The 22,309-nt window shown below is 43.0% G+C and overlaps 1 protein-coding gene across 1 annotated transcript; it reads right to left on the reverse strand.

The window, feature by feature from the left end:
* Window positions 1-17,257: 17,257 nt before the first annotated feature.
* On the reverse strand, window positions 17,258-20,946 carry POPDC3 (popeye domain cAMP effector 3; the record flags this gene model as incomplete). The annotated part of the gene is made up of 3 exons (XM_081997456.1): window positions 17,258-17,578; window positions 18,505-18,613; window positions 20,456-20,946. 3 exons carry the CDS (start codon window positions 20,944-20,946, stop codon window positions 17,258-17,260), a joined length of 921 nt encoding a protein of 306 aa, XP_081853582.1.
* Between the last annotated feature and the right edge of the window lie 1,363 nt (window positions 20,947-22,309).

The raw sequence follows: 22,309 nt of genomic DNA on the forward strand, positions 1-22,309 counted from the left end.
AGGCTTTTGTTGTTGTAATAACGAATCTAGCATATTTTCCTTTCACACCAGTTCAAAGGCGGGGGGGGAAGCAAGACCTCTGTGGGCAAACATCTTCCAAATACAAAGTAAAAAAAATCCTATTAAAAACAAACTACAAAGAGAAACTGTAAGACTTCAAGACACTACCTTTAAAAGAAAAAAAAAAATATATCTTAAAAGCTGGTCTCTGTAAGGAACTTCAGTCAGTGTTACAAGCAGTCCAGAAGCCCCTCTTGACCCAGAGCAGTTCCCAGCTGGAGGAACAGGACTGCTGCTAGTTGGGCTGACAGAAACGCGCGAGAACCTTGCTTCCAGTGAGGCACGTATGGTTCCCCGCTGCCGCAGCGGTAGAGATTATATGGAAGTCAGCTTGAGTCTTGTTAGTGAAATACATGCACGCATCACTGAGCCAACAGGCTCCACAACATGCAGCATGGTGGGATTTGCATTCAGATAAATTCTGTAGAGACAGTGCATATCCTTGCCATGTGTGCTTACTAACTGTCATGCAATTCATCTGCTCAGCAGACTTTCGAGTCATGGTTAATACACTCAGTATTTCCTGCAGACTGGAATACACTCAGCATCTCCATTATTTGAGAGTGCTTCTTGGGCTGTGAAGTAATTTTGAGCTGCTTCATCCATTATTTTTATTGGTTTTGCTCCCAATCAACTTGTACACAAGGCATAAGCAAGCTGGACAATTTCTGAAATTAATCAGTCTTTGAAACCCCTTCTTAAAGTAGAGAGAAGAAAAAAAAAACCAAACCTCAGAAAGAAATCCTCAACCCTCTTGATAGTTCCCCTCCCAAGCCCAGAGCCTGTCACAGCTATGGCATGCTACAGAACACGCCGCGGCATCTTGCGGGATCAAACGCTAGCACAGACATAGTGTTATCCATATTGATATAGAAGTGACTTTCTAAGAAAAAAAATGTATCTATTTCTTACAAAAAAATACATAATTCACTTATTTCTTAAGAGCTCACTTTCCTCTTTTTATTGCTATGTTAGTTATTCACAAAGGTTAATTAAAGTGTGGGGTTTTTTGGGCATAAATGACTTCCTACACTAAATTGGTAACAATAATCACAGTGCCCAAACAAATTCACAGTCCAAGTATCATACAGGCACCATCCAAACATGCTCCTGTTTTTCTTCAGCTCTTCCGTGTGAATTCAGCGACAAGAGCCACGAGAGGAGTTTCACTGTCCTCACAGAGCTGCTCACGCACGGAGCCAAAGCCCGAGCCCGCAGGAGGCTGCTGGACCGGCATCTTAATGCGCCCATAAACAGAAGGTAATTGCTAAGTCTGGGTAACTGTATTTGTGCTCATCATACACACAATCTCATCATCATGCTCCTGTTGTTTTCATACAACATAAACTCCCTACACTGGAACAGCAGAATCTCTACATCTACTGCAAAAAGTTAGCAGCTGAGTTTCTAGCTATGTTCAGCCTTTCACTGCCTAGTCATCTGCCAATAAAAGCACCACTTCACAAGCCATCATGTGGTATCAGAACGAGTAAAGACAACCAAACCCACGTACAGACACAGAACCAGCCGTAGGTCCATCAACTCATCTCAAGACCAAAATGGGCTGCATTCAGCTGCATCCGATTACAAATCCACAAAGCTTTACAGATGCTTGATTTTTTTCACTAGCAACAGCTTGTACTGCATTGCTGGGACAATAGAGGCTACCCTTACTCTTGGCTGTAAAGCATCACACATTTGAAGACTGGAAACCCAACAAGCCAAATCAACTATACAGCACATGACAATCTCATTCTTCTCACAACCCAGCCAAAACATCGCTCCCCTCATTAGCCACCAATACTGATGCCACAACCCACCAGCCAGAAATAGTCATAATGGGAAGATGTTTCTCCAACAAGCGTTGACCAAGTCAATAACAACTGACAACAAATTGACAGACTTTGACCATAAAGCATCCACAGTTGTAACAACAGGATGGTCAATGCTTTTGAAAGTCTGGGCCACCTACTTACTTGTCTAAATTAGGACCTAGGAACCTAAATCTAGCCATGTCCACTTTTTTATAAGCTATGTCTTTAATACCTTGAAGCCCTTATATGAATACATTTGAACTTACTACTCACAAACATTGCAGCACTGCTAACGTACTGGAAAACAGGAGAAAACTACAGAGCTTCTCTGTCACAATGGTATTTTAAAGCTGGCAGAAATAGATTGATGCTATCTGCAAAATGACAAAAGGACAGACTATGACCCTGGCTCTGAAGGAAAGCATGTATTTCAACTGGAGAGCCTGCTTCAGAATCAACAAAAAAAGGCAGGCAGGCAGTTACAAGCTCTAACTTGAAATGTTGTCCACAGGTACCACAAGACAGACAAATATTCAAAAGAATATCTCTGTAATTTTTAGATCAATTCTTTAGTCCTAATGTCCACCGTTGTCATATAATATTGAAGAATTAAAAAAAAAAAGCTTGTTCAACAGATAAACAAGCAATTGTCATTTTCCTACCCTCTACTACCTCAGAGAGGCAAAAACTCGTTTTGTAAGTACAGAGTCAGTCCTTTAAAACTTTAATTTAGATTTACATCTACTACAGATTAATACAGCAAGAGACTTTGAAGTCTTATACTTAAAACTTCAATACATGAAGACATATTAATATCAGGAGTTAAAAATATAACCAACGTAGTGAAAAAAAATTGGAAAAATAGGGAAAATAATGTCAACTGAAAATGAAAGCCTCATGGAGCATAAGACAAGAATATTTTTCAATATCCAGTAATTTTCCTATCATATGGAGTTAGATTTACCAAACTAAGAGTCTGAAAACTCAACTGACTGAAAACTCAAGCCATTTTGTCGTCCAAACAGGAAAAAAAGAAAAAAAAAAAAACCCTCCCCACCCAGTGACACTTTAATATTAAATCTATCAGAAATGAGTATACTTAACAAAGCCTATTGATTTTTTTTTTTTTGCATGAACTTTAGATAGAGAGTTAAGGTAATGCATTGTGGGTTTAGGTCTGAAAATACAAGTTCTCATCATGTAAACGAGGCTGAGCTTACTCTAGGATTTTTCTATGCTCAGGACATCTTTATACAAGAGGCCAAACTTCTGAAAGCCATCCCCAAAAGTACTTAGACCCTAAATCTTCAGACATGAAAATGCCTTTAAAACGAATGGGGGTTTCATGGATGCCTACACAACATTCACAGAAGACAGACGTAGCAGAAAAGTTTAAAGCAGCTGGTTGCAGTAGGAGAACAGGTCAGCCAAGCTGATAAGGGACAGTGCAGTGTCCCACTCATGTCATCATCCACTTTATTGAGATTATTCATATGCCATAGCTTTACTGTTCAACATTATTCAAGTGAGCTTCTTAAAGCTGTGCTCGAGTATGCTGGTACAACTTTACAGTCATTGCAACTTTACAGTCCATCATTTACATAGAGGGTTTTTGGGAGTCCAAAGAAAACAAGAGTTAAAAAAAATCAAGTTCAAAAATTTATTTTTTTAAAAATCATATCTGCAGAACTTCAACTATTTTTCTATGGTCTTGTAGCACAAAAGCTGCATAGGGAATTTAGACAATAATTTTTTTGCTTTCGTGAGCTGAAGACAAACTATTAGTGCTAACATAATTGAGCTAATTACAGTTTAAGTTACCACTTTCCTTTTTACAATGACACAGGGGCGAGTGGGAAAGCGGTCTAAGAAAAGATGTACTTCAATACACTCTTCGGGGCAAGCTCGTTGCCATTAAACGTGTCATTAGCTACAGATATGTGTCAGTCTCACTCTACACCTCATAGAAAATTTAACGTTTTCCTTCTGCGTAGTTAACAAAAATACCTGTACCGTGAGAAATACTCTTACGTACGCTCAGCGCACGAGTGGCGTAGCCGCGCGCGAGCCCGCTCTCCCTTCTGACGGCACCGCACACAGCGGCGCGGCGCGCCCGGGCGGGGGGACGCGGCCACAGCCGCCGCCGCCCCGCAGCCCCGCTTCTCCGGGCCCCGCTGCCGCCCGCGGCGCGACACACCGAAACCACCGCTTGCACCAGACGGTAACAGCCGTGGGAGTAATAAATTATTTAAAAAAAAAACCCGAAGCAACCCGTCCCCTTCCCCCCCAAGGGCCATGCCCAACGCGTGCCTTCCCGTGGGGAGGACACCGGCGGAGCCTCCGTTCCCGGGCCGCCGGCCGAGGCTGCGAGCGGAGCGGGCAGGACCGCGCCCGCAGCGAGCCCCCGAAAGGCGGACGCGGAGGCCAGGGCGAGGGGTCGCCGGCGGCCGGGCACGGCCCAGCACGGAGCCCGGAGCCCACCTCTCCTGCCGCCGCTGCCGGCGGGGCGGCGACCCCCGGCCGCGGGAGCAGAGGGACCCGCTGCTGGCACCCGCAGCCAGCCGGGGGCACCCGCCGCCGCCCAGGTAAACCGCCCCGCCGGCCTCCCAGCCCCCGGTGCGGCCGGCGCAGGTCGGCGGGAGCGCCCCTTACCTGCCCCGCGCCCTCCGGAAAAGTTTCCCGGCCGGAGGACGCCACGCCCGAACAGGACAGACTCAGACTGCCACCCCCTCACCACTCCCAACCCCGCGTCCCGCCGCGGCCACCGAGCCGCCGCTGTGACTAAAATAGGCAGAAGCCGGCGGGAGGCTGCGGGCGGCGCCAGCGCCGGGGCCGGCACCGAGCGGCCGCAGCGCGCAGGCGCCTCCCGCCAGCCCCGGGGGGCCGCGGGGCCAGGCGTGCCCGCCAGGGGGCGGTGCGGGGCGAGGGGCGGGGCGGGGCCGAGGGGCCGGCGGGGTGGGAGCCTGCGCTGGGCCCCGCGGGCCCCGGCGGGTACAAGCGTCACCTCCGAATTTTGGCTCCCGGTTCGATGCCTGCGAGTACTGAGCAGTGCCCAGAGTGGGCGTCTAAAACGCGTGGGGCGAATCAGCCCACGGGGATGCCTCTGTTCACTGGAGAGTGAACCCAGAGCTCAGGCAATGTGCTTCGCTTTTGGGTGGTTAAAATTAGAAGAGCGGAATTCTCCCCTAAACAAGTGGCAAGCAGTATTTCCCCTATATGGTGAGTCAAGGAGCCACAATAGCCTTTATAAAATGCTATTCTCAACTTGGCACCTGCTGTGGTTGCTCTGTCACGAGCATAATGTTTAAGAAATGCCACCGCGTTTGCTCGTGTGGCAGTTTGACAGCTCCCAGAAATGCCGTGCTTCCGAAGCGGGCCGCTGGTGTCCCCGCGTGTCGGCAGATCGCTCTGCCAACGTCCTGCTAGCCCTCTCCCGCACCACCAGTCTTGCAGGACAGGCCAAGTAGCTACCAAGCCTGCCTTCATCTCCAGGGCGTTGATGCATAGCATCCAGCCACGAAAGCCGTTCCAGATACTGTCCGTGGGCATCCCAGCCCATCCCTGAACCGGACTGTCAGTGATAAATGAGGACTGGAAAGGCAGAAAATCCCTTTCAATACATTCTGATGAGCTAGCTACAAAGTGTTGTTTGTTTGGGTTTTTTGTTCATCAGCCAAGAGCATATGGTCAGCATTATACTTAAATATTTCTGGAAAGAATACAGGATCCTGAATAATTTTTGAAGTAACTGTTCATACACATACACATGAAGATGTGTCCCAGGAGGCTCTGGTTTTGTTATGGTTGTCCTTGGCTTTACATCTTGGAGAAGAGATCTGGATCTTTCCAGCAATGTGTGTCATGTGAACAGGTTTTTATGAATCCTGCTGCCTGGTATAAGACCTGATTTTCCAAAATATATTATGAATTTATTATGAAGGACTTGACTTGGGACTGTTTCCTCTGGCTGGCCAGTCATTCTTACGGGTGTATTCGCCCTTTCCCAAGATACGCAGAGTAAGCGAGCTGGAAAAAGTAGGAAGGAGCAAGTCAGGATAGCATGGCCACAGGAACGGTCATGACAGATAGCATCTAGCATGTGTTTGAGATTGATAATATTCAGCTATGCTTGCTGGAGCAAAGCCAAGTAGCTTCCAAAAGCAGCACAAAGCAGCCTGTCAGAGAGCTCCTACCCAAATCTAGACTGACGTGTAAGCATTTTCTAGCATGTTAGTGAACGTTATGCATTGGAGAAGCACAGTTTGTTGTACTAGTTGTGTCTTTTATAGTCTTTGTACTTCTCTCATTACCCTCCAGGTCTTCTCTGTTTTTGTGGGGAGCCTTGGTAGTAAACAGTATGTGCTTAGCCCAATGCAGAAAATCCTAGTTAGGAAATCTTGGCAATGAGCTAATAATATTTGCAGCCGTGTAAAGGTGTAGAACTTTGTCCTGATTGCAGCTAGTCTCTTGGGATCTTTGTATTTTGGTATATTCCTGATTAAATGTCATTTCTTCTGCTCAGTGGAGCGGTAAGAACCAAGGCTGCGTCGGTAACGTAGGTGGTGGCATCTAGTATAGCTGCCAGCAGAGAGAGAGAAATGTGGGAGCATCTGAGAGCTGGCCCATCTCCTGGCCCTCCAGGAGGACCATAAGCAGATGATGAGTGTAGACATGGCTCTGTTGGGGTCTTGTGCTGCAGGGTGCACCCATACGTAAAAGAAAACCCTTCCTTTCTCTAATAGAATAACTAGTACCAATTTTATATAGATAATAGCACATAGTCCTATGCAGATATTAATGGCCATGATTTTACATACCTTTAGTTATATAGGTAATATTAGATAGCATAGATAACATTATAGTTGTATAGATAAACATTCTCCATGTAGAATGCATTAAGTAGAGTTTTAGAGTCTCTTGAACCAAGGTCGCGTGTACTGTAGAAGAATGGGTTGGTTTCATTAAATCAGTTTAATGTCCTACTGTTAAACCACTGTGAAGACTTAAAGAGCTGGTTTAACCTCCTATCTATGTCAATAAAGTACAAGTTCATTGAAATCTGCTAATACAAATTAATGTGACAGAGGCAAGAAATAAAAACTGTTTGCATCTGCATTGATGAGGAGTCGGCTTCAAATAGCCAGATCAATTTTTAGAGATTCGTGTTGAATTGATGCATTTTGTTAGCAGAGACAGGTCTGATGGTGTTACAGCTGCTCATTGATGCAGGCATTCTCTCTGTCGCATTTCTCTCTTCTGCTATTAAAGTCTTGATAGCTTAAGTACTTTCTCCAATTATTTCGTTATTTTCCACAGTAATGGTCCACAGTAGAAAACATCACGTGGACGTTGCAAATGGCTCAGTCTTGTTCCTTGTCTCCAGCCACCTGCTTTGTCATCTTTGACAGTATACCCTAACCTCTTGGTGCCTGCCTGCTCTTCCGTATCACAGGGGAAATAAGGCACGCTGACGACGTGAGGAGATGTTGCTCAGCAGAGGTCAGGAACCAGTTCAGAAGCATAGCTGAGACCAGAGCCTCCCTCTCCTGCTTCCCAGTTCAGCCTAGCCAGGCATCGAAAGACTTTATTAAGCAGATGATAAGTAACTTTTTTTATAAGATCAGGAGCACCCTGCCTCTTCCAAATGACAGCCCGATTCCACAGCCTTTTTTAGGCAAAGTTTTCACTAAAGAGAACAAATGCTTTGTATTCGGGATCCCAGATGTGCCAGGCTGACAGGGCTATTTTCAGACAATGGTGAGATCTATGAAATGTTTCCATTTATAGTTTCAGGAAGCGTAGTCAGCATCTACAGGCTAAAAGATGCCTACTCTAAACTAATCTTTTAAACTCCCTCTATAGACAATGCAAGGGGTCTCTTTTAGAACGTAATCAATCCTCTGTGTGTTTGACAGCTGTCTGGAGTGGGATGAAATACGCTGGCGTAGTTCGGAAGTGCCACGTTTCAGCAAGACAAATCCCATCCCAGATGCTGAAATTATATGCCGTATAACTGAAAAATTACACGTATTTTCCACAGAAAAATTATTTATTTGGGTTTTGCCTGAAAGCATCCTCAAGAATTACATTTTATTAGGAGGAAGTTTGTATGGAAGAGATTGTGAATGATAAATAATCTCGCAGCTCTTTAATATTCTGGAGGTATATTTAAGAGGAGTGTGTGTGTTCTGGTGCATTTTTACCTCAGACCCTCCGACAGCCACTTTCTGATGTATAGTCAGGCAATTTTTCCCACGCCACATTTGCAGGGCGGGTGTCTCTTGTTTATACAAGAAGGGCTATCTTGTTGTTTGAATCTGAGATATAAAACATCATATCCCAGGGCTTCCAAGTGTCTGACTGATAGTATAGTAATTGACTGTTGCAAACTAAGAGCGAGGAGCCAACTTTCTTCTAAAATGATCTGTCAAAGTATCCAAGCTTTAACAGATGCACTGGCTGTCGTAGATGTTTACCCAAAGGGTACACGATCCTGAGGTATAAGGGAAAAGTAAAATTGTTTGCCATTAAAGTTATCTAAACTGTGCACAGTAAACAATTTATTCAATCACACTTAGCAATTATCCCTGTTCCTGAATTACGCGTGAGCAGTCTCCTGCTGACAATTTCATTTGTATGTTCAGTATTTGAAATCGCGCAGTGAACAATCTCTATGAATACATGGAAGCCTACGAGCTGCTCACAAGTGATTTTTCTGAGACCGTTGCTGGAAGGGCCTGCTCCGCTTGCTCTAGCTCTACCTAAATCTACCTAAATCACATGGTTCCCCCCCAAAAAAAGGAGAGCTGCTATAGAACCGACTGGATTTCCTAAGGCCGAGGTCATGGTGCACCTGTCACTGCCCTGCCGGGGCAGCTTGCTAATGGCGGCGGGGAATGACGGGGAGCCTGTCCCCAGCGGGTCTGCTTCTTTCTGGAAACAAAGGAATGCCAGGGACGGGTTTTGTCCACATCGCTTGTCCAGGACTCAAGTTGCTGTCGACGTGTTACTCTTGGTTAACGTGCGGCAGCTCGTACTTCACACATAATTGGAAGAAAAGTGATAAAGCGGTGCTTTTGCATTGCATCTGTCCCCTCGTTGGATGACAGCCCGTTTCTTAGGGGTCCCCGCTACGGCGGATTGGGCAGTGCTGGTTGAACTGGCTGTGATTTTTCTGTTCCCTTTTTGGACAACTTCCATGCACAAAGGAAGTTCAAAATGATCTCGCAAAGATGCCTGTGCTACTCCTGAAGTAAATCCATCTCAACCACAGCTCTCAGTGTTCTCTCTGCAGAGATCTTTGTGAATTTATGAGAGCCTATGAGCCTGTCTGTATAAACCAAAGGAACTGCAAATATTGTCAGGGTATAAATGTATGCAAGCTTTTGGGTGTTGGTACAAAGGCAATTAATGTTTTGTTGCAAAACATTGTTTTTAGCTGTGCATTTTAATATTTACCAGTGGCTGTTTTTGAGAAGCGAAGGCTAGGCTTCAATCTCCAGGACTTTGCATATTAGCATCATTAAAAACTACTATTTTCTAGGAATTTTGGAATTTTTTTAATTATTGATAAGGATTTAGAATTTTATTTCAAGATGAGAAAGGAGCTAAATAACAACTGTTTAACATACCCAGAAGGACAGACAGACTAAAAAAAAAAAAAAATCAACAAATCTAGTTACAAAATTTGAGGAAGAAGGATAAAGAGGAAGCGGGGGGAGACAGAAGATGAGTCCATGGAATTTTTGAACACGCAACAGAGAAAGCAGGTAGGATCTGAGAGTGAAAATACTTCACGCTCTGAAGGGGAAGAAAAGGAAAATAGATTAGCTCCAAAGAACTGTGAATAGGCATGAGGTAGTTTTTTTTACGTTATTTTTTTCTTTGCAAAAAGACACAGAGAGAGAAGAGCAAGAGCAAGAGCAGGGAGAAAATGGATAATCCCATGAAGGAACTTACTGGGGAAGAAAGTAAGCCAAAACAAATGCTAGGAAGAAAAGTTAAAGAGCAAAAAGCAAACCAGGTTTGCTTTTTTTTATGCACAAGTTTGGTCCAAATGCACAGAAATGGGTTGATGTAGCCCAAGTATCAAGCAGGAACTTTTCATACACTTTATCAAATTAGCAGTCCTAAATAAGAGACTTTGAAATACTCCTTGTTTTCAGCATAAACGTCAAGGAGATAGTAAGCACCCAATTTCTGGATTAGCTGCCGCCTCTGCTGTTTCAGAAGAGTCAGCATCAAACAATCATTAAGGAGCGTCTGGTCTGCATTTACTGTGCACCCCAACTATGCTGCTTTGTACATCCAGATGCTGGACCTCAGCTGTGCATATTGTAAATGACTATCAAAATGTGTGGCAAGTTATAGTTTACCACAACTGCTTCTTGCTACTGTGATCTTTGAGAGTAAAGGCAAACACAGAATTAAAAAAATGCATTTTCCTCTAATGTCAATGAATAAATAAGACTAGTCTTCTGCATAATGTTTATTATACTTCTTTGTTCCATAAAGAAAAAAGGAGCAAACAAATCCCTATTATATAGAGTTAAAAACAGGGATAGAGACTGCAGTAAACTTATTGCTTTTGCATGTAGTATCAACCTAAGTACATATACCACTGTATAAAGCAGTTTTAGAACTAAAATGGCAATGACTGTGATAAAGAAAAAAGTAATTTGTAAAATCTAACCCAATATAAAAATGTTTTATGTTCCGTATCTGATTTCAGAATATCAGTATTTATTGTATTTTTTTCCTACCAGTACTTACTCATTAATTCTTAAAATAATGAACATATGTACTGAAAGGACACTACGTTTTTGAAAAGCTGTAACCAAACAAGAAAATGGAGACCCAGTAAAAAAACAGAGCCTGGTGCTTGCAGTACAACTGGTTTTTAAGGTCCATTCACCTCACTAGGGAGATCTGCTTTAAAATATCATCTGAGAGGACCCGACCTTTCTGTAAATGAAAACAGGTCAATTTTTCTTAATATTCAAAATAAGTATTCAAAATATTTTATCTAAGCTAAATCTCTTAGTAAAACAGAATAGCTGCTACAACTGGATTCAGTAAAAGTTTTAAAGATTCGGACATGAACGAGTTAGATGAAGAAAGCACAGCAGGGATTTCCAGCACAACGGCCGTTTTATAGGACCTGCTGATACTCATCCTTGTGTATCCTGGCAGACATGGATTGTCTCACTTTTGCTATGGAATAAGTTATTTTTCATTTACTCCAGTGTAAGAGAACATATATGGGAAGTTACAGGGTCATACCTAACGTGTTTTAAACCATTCCATAGCTTACCTGCCGGTATCCCACCCTTGTAGCCATGTCCTACCGTTGGCCCCTGGAAGTCCAAACCCAGTGTTGGGTACCTAGGTTGTTCTGTGCGCTTCTTAAGAGTCACTAAAACCTACACATGGGAAACGCTAAACAGAGATGTGTGCCTCACCCCCACAGAGCCCTGGCTTCAGCAGGCCACCAGCTACGCAGGATCATCCAGCCGGAATCCTTGCCTGGGGACAGAGACCTGCTCATCTCCTTTCACAGAACTGAGATGCTTTAATGCTCTCCATTGATGTATGGTTGCTACAGAAGATGATGGTGCTGCCCAGTTCCATACAATGACATAGTTAGAGCATTTATTCATGAAATGGGATTTTTGGCTTCAGTGTCTTTCGCAGCCCATGGTACCTTACTTCCAGAAAATTACTATATCCCTCAGGCGTTAGACAAGTTTGGGTGGAGAGTTACTAGTGAGTACAATGACAACTATGAGATTCACTGCTAAAATAGTTACTTACCACTATGTTATTGCAGTTGTTTATTTATATGACTTTAGTGTCTGACTTATTAATCATCTATCTTTTATCATCATGTATCTTCAAGGTAGGGCAATAGTCCCATCCCCACAATGCACCACAGATCCCTTAATTTAGGAGCTGTGGTGGAACTGATGACAATAAAATTGCCTGGGAATCCACAGCAGAAGAATAACTGCTATAAAATCCTTTGGTTCCCACAAGCTTTTGAGAACGTCCCATCTTCTTCCTGGTCAATGACAACGTTTAACAACATTTGTGGCTTGCAAAGTGATGATTTGGGTCAAAACCCTCTGCTGGCAGAACCACCTGCAAAGCTACCCTCTATAGGAGGGCTTTGCCAGCCATGGTTTGGGTCATGACCCTGAATCCTGGGGTTCGCACATGATGTGCTTGCGCTGCCTTTCTCCTACACACTCCTACTGATGAAGCTCCACCTACACGATTTGATTCATCAGGGTGAGGTGGCTTGATTTACATGCTAAGTTCAATTAACTCTTTTGATTCACACAGAAATAGAATTAGAGTAAGCAGAAACTGCAGACACACAAAAAACTAAAAGAAAGGAAAGTTAATGTGGATTAGACAAACAGAAAAAAATAGGTGCTTTCCCTTGGGAGCCCTGAGCTTGTTCTATTTTTAATGCATATTAATGTAATCAAAGTATTTTCAAGAGGGATTAAAAATTAGCTTAATAAGGTATTAATTTTGTTGTACTGTGAAAAGTATCTGCTATACAGTAACATTTTGGGGCAGAAGAATATGCATTGAATAATTACAGGAATAGAAAGGATGAAAAACATTTAATCTGTTAATGTGTGAATTCAGCAAATAGATGTTAATTGTTTTCTTTTTTTTCTATTTAAATAGTCTTTTATCTAAATAGCTATGGATTTGTTTCATTTTTAACACACAGTTTGCAAGACCTGTTTATATGAGCAGTACAACATCGTATTTTAACTTTTCATGTATATCAAGCCCAAATATGTATTGTATTTATCATTTACAATAATTGAATACTGTGGAGCACTTTTTTTTGCTGGAAATGTAACATCAACATATTATTTAATTACCACAAGCATATATCTTTTTTGTGGTGTGGCAAAACTATACAATTTCGTGTAAGCATGTATTCAGCTTGCCCAGCTTTATCCTAGCAGAGTTCATATAGCTATATGTGTAGTTTGCCATAATTCTTTTCATTACTGATTTTCCTTTGATCACTGTCACATTTGCTGGTTCGTTGCAGGGCCATTCTTGAAAATTTAGGACCGGGTGGCCCTCCTCAGTCACCAAGTCCAGCCTCTATTATAGGCAACTGCATAAAATAATCCTTTTCATTAAGCACTTACTTACATTTCACCTTGCATGGCATTATTAGTTATAATAGTACATCAGGATACATTCTCTCTGGTTATTCTGTAGTTTTGAGTGCAGTTGCATGATGGAGTTAAAACGTTGCTTAGAATTCGTTACCTATACTTATACTACTCATAGTTAATCAAGTACTACCTAATAAAAGAATTGCAGGGTCAGTCCCATGCTTATTTAAGGCATTCATCAGACGGCATTGCTCTGCCAAAGGACCGGAGTCAAGCTGCCACTGGGGCTCCTAAGTAAGCAAGACACACTTTGAAGTTCTCACAATACATTGCTGCATCCAATACATTGATTTGCCACCAGCCCAATTTAAAATAAGCCTCCCCTGGATAAAACCTCTAAGAATTTGACTGGTGCTCTCCTGGGTTTTTTTCCCCTCCTCTTTGGACTGTCCTAGGCCATGTATTTTTTAAGCTTGTGTAATAAATTTGAACCCTTCTGCAGGCTGTAAGGGCAATTCCAGCACAACATTCACAGTTACAAAAACTCTGGAAGATCAGCTGATGCTGATGAATGAGCAAACCATGATGTGCAACAGATTCTGCCACTCTTACCTATAACAGTATACAAACATAGACATAAGCCTATAGAAGATTATGGAACTCTTAAAAATGTAAAATGTGAGTAAAGTGGAATAACTACAGATCAAGAAAAGGATTAATTGATAGTGTCCTCAATTCACAAAGCAGCACGGACGCAAGTATCCATTCATTTAAACTGATTATTAAGGAGCCTGATGACTTCACTGACAGATATTCCTCAGTAATAACATAGGCATAAATTGGATGATGCTCAAGTGAGAGCTTCATCTAGCTCCCGTTGCTTACTAACCTATAAATAATAATAGAATCATGGAATCTTAGGTTTGGAAGGAACCTTTAAAGGCCATCTAGTCCAACCCCCTGCAGTGAGCAGGGACACCTGCAACGAGATCAGGTTGCTCAGAGCCCCGTCCAACCTGATCTTGAGTGTTTCCAGGGATGGGGCAGCTACCACCTCTCTGGGCAACCTGTGCCAGTGGTTCACCACCCTCGTTGCGAAAAATTTCTTCCTTAGATCTAGTCTAAATCCACTTAGTTTAAAACCACTACCCCTTGTCCTGTTGCAACAGGCCCTGCTAAAAAGTCTGTCCCCATCTTTCTTGTAGGCCCCCTTGAAGTACTGGAAGGCTGCAATTGTGTCTCCCTGGAGTCTTCTCCCGGCTGAACAACCTCAACTCTCTAATGACTGGGCATATATGGCAAAAGATTGTATTATTTCACTGACATCACTTTGAGTACTTCTTTACTTAGTAGATGATACAGCTCTCCCAAAACCTTGGTTTATGAGTCACATACCAGAGCGTATTTTACAGTACATTATAGAAGTGCCATCAAGATTTTTAAAAACAGGAATGGAGAGGGCTTGCTGTCTCACTTCCAGTCCTTTTGTGTGTACATATATTACTGTAGATATATATGCCCTGAATTCTACAGCTGAAATGTTCTGCTAGTCATGACTCAAACAGATGCTGGAAAACTGGAAACGAATTTTAAAAAGTGACTCAAGCCCAAAAAGCACAGTAGCAAAAGCTAAACAAGGTTATCTAAGAGTATGTTCAGATATTGACTCAGATGTGTCCTAGTAGAGATTTCCGATAGTAACCGGTTCCAGCAGAGAAAAACGCCACAGAGGATTGTGGTTGGAAACCAGGCTGAAACTAAGGCCCGCACCCGTCACGAAGAAGAAAAAATTACCAAAGTACGCAATGAAGCGCCCAGCACTCCAGAGCAGGTATCTTTCTAAGCAGTATGCTATCATTTAAAGAGAATAGATAAGCTTGATACAGAAACTGGGTGGGCAAAACTCCTTGGTCTTATTTTGAAGATGATCATACTACTTTCTTAAATGCTTACCCTAAGGCAAGTTTTCTTACAGACATATATGGGACAAGCTCATATGTTCCAAAAAAACTGAGAGCATTAATTGATGCTTTAAGTCTAGAATACTATCATTTTTATGTTTCTAGGCTATAATCTTCTTATGTCTGTAGACTGTTAACACGTAAAATGATAAGTACAAACTTCATATTGGTCCAACACGTTTTATACCACAAGAAATTTTATCAGAATGAGAGCTTGGAGGGCTATTGTTGAATCACCTGTTAAAAACCAGCATAAGGTTTTCAGCATACGGCACGGTCAGCAGGAGCAGCTCGGCCAGGTGAAGCGGTGCAAGGACTGCAAGGCGATCGCAAGCCTAAATGACCGCATCCACGAGAGATGACACACTTCTTACCCACCTCAGGCACCGCGTGCTGCCAACAAATAAGACACGACACTGGTCACGGCGCTGACGTTACGTGAGAATACCTGTGCTGAGTCATACCAAGGGCTTCGGTAGCCTGCTATCCTGCCCCTTAACTCCAACCTGATGAAATGTATAGGAAGAGGGCACGCACAGCTGTACGTCCTTACTACACACTCTGTGCCTTAGTTATTTCCTGGGCTGGGCTTTAATCACTGTCAAGGAACTCTCTGCATTTTTTTCAATTCTCTTTTGGCCAACACGAAGTAGCTTTGTGACTCGGGGGCTTCACACAGTGAGTAGTACATACAGAATACATCCCGTGGAAGGATTATTAGGAGGATTTGGGGATTATCACATTGCATGCTATGGTACTTATGTTTGGCAGATTTTCCTCACTGAGAAAGGGACATAAAGCTAAAAGCAAAACTCTTACGTTACCTGTTCTACACTGAAGGTCCTGAAACACCACCTGAAACAGGTCGTGTTGCATATTACTTCTAATAGCTTTCTTATACATACAGCATTATTATCTTTCAAGCATGTGGTTGTATCATTATTTTAAGTCCTCCAGAAACAACTCCCAAGATCTAAACTCATATGTATACCCGCACATACACAAACATACAACGGTTGTCCTACCAAACAGTCCAGCGACTTTAAAATCTATCAAGCAGGAATACAGTCTCATAAAATAGTAATGCATCTTATTTTTTGATTACTGGCAGGCATCAGGCATAGCAGCAGGAAGGTGAGTTAGCAAAGACGTTCAGACACTTCTCCCCAAAGGCACAGTGACCTCAAGGGTCGAAACCAGCTTTCTTCTATTGAAGCATGAGCTGGTGTTCCCTTATGCCATTAAAACACCACGGAATTAGGGAGACAATACCTTTTAAATCCAGAATTTCATAGGCACAGAGAAGTGACTCTGGAAGCTAAACACGAATGATCCCATTTATAATTGTATTTATTGCTGCAGCTGTTTCTTAATTAGCTTCTTCCTGACAAATTTGGCTAAAAAGGATGTTGTAAAATAAACTCCAATGGTTTGGCAGTTGATTGATTAACGGTATTTATTGTATATGTCACGAATGGCACTGACATTGTGGAAGCCTAGGTCCTCTAGCATCACATTCTATCAGAAACACTACACAATCATTTCCCCTAAGCTACATTTAGCAGCAGTTACAACTGCTTTACTTTTCTAATGCCAGCAATTACATTTATGTTTGTTTTCACGTAATACCTCTTTAGGACAGCCAGAGAGAAACCAATTGCTCATGGGACAGAATTTGTTGTTATCTTTTGTTTGTTTTTTAAGAATCTTGCTGTGCATGTCAAAATTTTTCATTTCTTTAAAAAACAAACCCAATACTATTGGTCTTTTAGTCTTTTTCTGCAATATTCATGTTAATCGAGACAATGTTCATGTGGCATAACTATGAATGTTATATTTTGAAGACAACTTACTTGTTTTCATTGACTACACTGACTATACTTCATCATGGCAAATAACTTTGAGAAAGTATAATTACAAATACTGTGGGTATGTTTTTTTGTAAAAAAACAAACACAGAGGCCACGACAATTACAATAAACCTTCAGCCTGTTATGATTTGTTTTCCTCCAGAAGTAAGGAGATGAAGATCAACAAGAGAATCAACGGAAACTAAACATGTTGCACAAAAACAGTCAAAATGCAGAAGGCAACCCGCTGGCTCTAGTGAGAGGAAGAATTCAAGCTACTCCAATGAAAGTAAATGGCACTTGTCAGTCAAATTTGGCATGACTGGGTCTCCTTCTGCTTCATCTTTCTGCTCTTCTGCTTCCACGCTTTGCGTCTCCCGTTACCGCTCCGGGGAATGCCCGCAGCAGAGTTTTCCCTCCTAGGACCGTGAGCCGAAGGAGCCGCAGTTTGTAAGCCCCACGGGCTGGCGGCGGGGGGACCCTCTCTGGAGGCGGTGGGAAGGCTGCACCGGGGGGGTCTCTGGCAGCGAGACGTGGTAGAAGTTCGGTAACCGAATGTCGTACCTAAAGCCTTTCCCCACCTGCACCCTATCATTCAAGGCATACAGTTTTTCAGCAATGTCACTCCCAATTAAAATTGAGAACAGGCGGGAGATGAAACGGTGTTTAGCAAACAGCAGATACAGCTTCTTTCTCCTCCAGGCCACGTACCGACAATCTGTCTCTGCTGTAAGTGTTACCTGTAGAACGGAAAAATAAAATCAGCTGGGTTACAAGGCGGTGATATCGCCGCTGCCGCCCTTGCTCAGAAAGCACCCCCCCGCAGGCCCGCAGGCACGCAGGCCGCGTCCATGACGCACTCCTCGCGTCTGTGCACCTGCTGCAACTAAAGCCATGTAACCCAGCAGGGAGCTCTGCGAGGTCTGCTGCATGCCGAAGTCAAGCGAGAAGGGCGACTGGGAACGGGCTGACAGGTTGTACCTGGTCAGCCTTGGTGGCAGCACGCCTGTGCCCACACCGAAGGGCAGCCCCAGCCGGGATGCAGGCTGGTGGCGTGGCCCAGCCTCGGCCCTGCACTCCCCGCTTTGTTCTCGGTGGCCCCAGCGGGAAAGGCAGGTCTAAAGAAAGCTCCCGACAAATGCCGTTTGCCCTCATGACACGAGACATCGGATCCCACACAGGCAGAAGCCGACGTGTCCATCAAGTGACAGCAGCGGGAGGGTTCGGGGATCACGGGGGCAGCCCAGATGGATGCCGTGTCCCACGCTGTGCCCCCATGCCAAGCTCTACCACAGGCACGCCTCTCCCCAGCCCGTGCTCTCCGCTTCACCTGCCATCGGGAAGCCTCTTCAGCACCAACTTCCACCCACTTCCTGCAAACCTGGTTTCTCAGGGCTGGATTTTAGCACAGCCAAAGAATGCAAACAGAGCCTCCCTCCCCGATTAGCTTTAAGAAAAACCCCGTTTGTTGCAACGACGAGTTGCAAACAGAAGGAAGATACAAATGGTGTAACCAGTCCAGCGGGTAAAGAGGACTTCCCTCCCCAAAACAGTGGAATGCTACCTGTTTGTGTAATTTCACAAACAAAACCCACAACTAAATGAAGTTTACCAATTAGCACATGAACAGTTTTCTGTAGTATTCAAAAAACCCCTCTGCTTTTACCTGGAAAATTCCCTCTTCTGTGGGCCTCAGTGAATCCCATTCAGGAGAATCCAGAAATTGAAGAGGAAAAATATAATGCAGAAACTCCCCATCAACTGTCACTCTGATCCTACCAAGATAAGATGTGTTAATTTGTTAGTACTACCTGTACAGCAGCAATGACTGCAACAAGAATGTGTTATTTCTACTATGTCAGGCATTTAAATATAGCTTTGAGAGCATGAAAAAGCAATCACTGGCCAACAGTATCCTAATTATATTTTTGAACACAACTTGATCAGGCCAGTTGAAAGAGAATACAAGACCATCATGCAACTGAAATGGAAATCTTTCCAGGCCTTATTCAAGCCATATGACCCTCTCTAGGGCAGGTCCATGCGGCAACATGCAAGCTTTGCTACGAAAAGGCCAGCGTGCACTTGGAGATGCATGTATCTCTGCCTCCTTCACATGAAAGCCATGTGATATACTTCTAGGCTTGGCAAATACACATTTCAGAGGGAACAAAGTGGCAAAAGAAGGGAGTGGGAAGCAGGAGCTCCCCACAGCATGCGTTAGGTAGGGCGCTCTCAATGTTTAACAGGAATTACACAGCCACAGGACTATCTCTGGAGCTGGGGGAACAGCACAGAGGTATGGGATCTCTGTGTGAATGCTGTGGCTTTCCTGCAGATGCCAAAGAAAAATTTCCTTTCTACTTTTTAGTCATATTTAATTTTGAAGGCACACAAGTAGGAAATGTATCGTTGAACCTCATGAGCAAAAAGAAAAAAAGCAAGCTGTAGGAGTTCCCTTTTTACATCTGCTCTGCATTGAGATTAATGCTTCTTCCAAAATCAGAAGAGGCAGCCCTATACCGCACGAAGGAGGGTAGCAGGAACTCCCTGCATGATTACTAACTGGCTGGGCATGTATACGGATGGACACGTCTCCTTCAGTACGACTATGACCAAAACCAACCTCCACGTTGCACTTTCTAGACAGCTCCCAGGAATGCTGTGAACCCGGGTCTCACTAGGGCCAACTACCAAAAATTCATATTGTTCATTGCAAGTAGTCCTAAATCATCTGGGTTTCAAGCTGCCTACAGATTCCATCTGTCCATGCAGCAGGCTGTCAATATGCACCTACAAAGTGTCCCATCAAAGACAGACCATGGCTATCATCTCTGGGTCTCCCTCCTACTCTTGTGGTAGTCCAGTAGTGTATACCACTTTGTATGTATTACGAAAGCCAGTATTTCCCTTCAGGAAAGCATCAGCAAGGTTGCCAGAAGGGTCTCAAGTAAGCAGGGAGTACAAGAAGGTGGATTTATTGCCTCAGGGTCTAAGGGCCACAATATACAGTAACTGTAGACTCAGTTCTGCAAATCCTGATGGGGGCAACTATATCCCCTCATAACAGAAGGGCACTTGTAGGCCGCCTCCTCTCCCTTACTCCCTCTCTTCTCTCACCCCCCAGAAAGCAACCAAATACAATCGGTATCAAAGTCAAGATCTCTATTAAATACAGTTTATCTCAGTATATCCAGTTTCATAACTACCTTTTTAGTCCTGTTTCAGATGATACTAGCAAAGAAAAACAAGAGAGAGGGTTCATCAGCTAGGCAGTAGATAGATAGCAAACCAGAGCCTGAAGACTGAGGCACACATTTGTTCCCTTTATCTGCCTAACCTGTTAAGTGCTATGATACAGTGGTCTGGAAAAGAATGACTGAAAATTATTTTCTTTATGCTATTACAGATTTTGTGCTTAGTGTTTTTATGCTAGTGCTGTCCTAGACAAGTGTATTTAGCCTATTAATATTTATATTACTTGCATTAATATTTAATCTATTGTACTGGAAAATGAACAAACAATACACAAATAAGGCATTTTCTTCTGCTTTCATTTTCAAGAAGGAGGAAAAAATAAAGAAATTTGCAGTAAGTCTGAACAAACCAATACAAACCTGCCTGACACAAGCAAGGACAGTTTATCAATAGGTGTTTTGCCCTGCATGGCGTAACAATGTTCCTTCTCCAGGGTGACCACTTCTGCATCACAGCACAAGACGATCTTCCTGTAGACAGTCAAGGAAATTCCCAGAGGCTGGAAGAGAGCGCTGTAGAGTTCCTGGAATTCTTTGTCAAAGGAAACACTCCGAACTTGGTAGGTAACGTAAATGAACTGGACGAAGCATATAGCGAACAGTATAAAATTCCAGGAGAATATATCAGCAGCACAGACATCTAGCCAAGCCCAAACAGAAGAGCCAAGAAAGCCCAATCCAAGCAAGCTGAAGACATAGAGAAGCCCAAAGAATCCACTTCCACCCATGAAGCCCACAACAAAGAGAATACTGGCTAGGTGGTAGATAGATCCCTCTGCCTCCTGCTTCCAGGTGGTACAGGTAGGATGTGCATATATCAAACTTTCCCAAAAACTTGCATTTTCTCCCATGGCTGGAATAATTTTTCAATTCATCTGAATCTTGGAAATTTTTATTTATGTGATACAGCTAGTGGGGTTCTTTGCTTTTCCATTCTTGCAAACTCTGCTCAATGATCACCTAACATCAGGATCTCTTTTGGTAGTAAAGTTGCACTTAGGATTTCCAGCAACTAGGAGGCTAATGTTCTCAGAAGGCAATGCTGTTTCTCATTAGTTCATGCATTTTCTTGACTTTGGCCGTGTCATCTGCAGTTTCATCTGATCTGGACAAGTGAAGAAAAGACGAATTACTTACACAATTATTTTCATCAACTAAACTCTATCAAAGCTTTTATTGTCTAAAACCACAGAATGCATTACAATCATCCAATTTCCCTTGTAGTGCTGTGATTCCAGGATCAAACCTTAATATTCATTCAACTGAAGATCACATTTCTGTATTTATAAACCCTGTAGCAACTGTCAAATTGCCACTGAATCCATGTAAACCTGTGCATTGCCTCCACAACATCCTGTGACAAGTCTTTCCACAGCCTAACTGCTGAGAAGGTAGTTGCATTTGTTGGTCCTGAACCTGCTGCCTGCCAGTCTCATTTAACGCCCTACCTAGCTCTTGAACAAGAAGTAACAGTGAACTCTTGCCCTTGTTCACCTCCTCCATCCCACTCTGGGTTTGGTCAAACCGCTCTGCCTTCCCCCCCTTTGCCTTTCTGTTATCATTAATGAGCTGAGCAAGGCTGCTCAGTCCATGGAGACAACAAATTACACCCAAACACCACAATGAGGGTAACCCAAGTATCATGGGGGATAGTCTTTTCTACTCCAAGGATGACAGGCAAAAAGCTGTCACTTATAACGAAGACTACAAAGCTTAAAGACAGCTTTATACAGATTACGTTATTAGAACATGAAGTAAGTAGTCCTGCAAAATATTTCTCAAAGGGCATTTACAAAGCAATTTTATAACATTTGAAGTTCTACCTTGTATAATTTCACGCCATGGACCATAGAATTTTATTATTTAACACTGTAACATGTTAAACATGCAATTTTTTTCATATTATAATGTATTCCTAAGAGTTTAATACAAAGTAAAGTACACAAGTGAAAAGCATGAAAAAACCCAAAATAAATAAAAAAATAAAAATCAGCCTTCTAAGTCTCTCTTTTAATGTAAAAATACGCGCTTCAATATGAGATTAGACTTAGTAGAAATTGCAGAGTCTATCAGTAATGTAATCAGAATTGAAACACACCGAAGTCTTTAAATGTCTTGTTCATCTCCTGGTGAAACAGCAGGGAAGCTAACAAAATGGCTATCTAAATTATTAGATTCTCTAAAATATCAAAGGTAGCTTTTTTTCCCCCCAAG

The sequence above is a fragment of the Phaethon aethereus genome (genome assembly GCF_964289735.1).
Source record: "Phaethon aethereus genome assembly, chromosome: 3".
In the NCBI taxonomy this organism is placed as follows: domain Eukaryota; kingdom Metazoa; phylum Chordata; class Aves; order Phaethontiformes; family Phaethontidae; genus Phaethon; species Phaethon aethereus.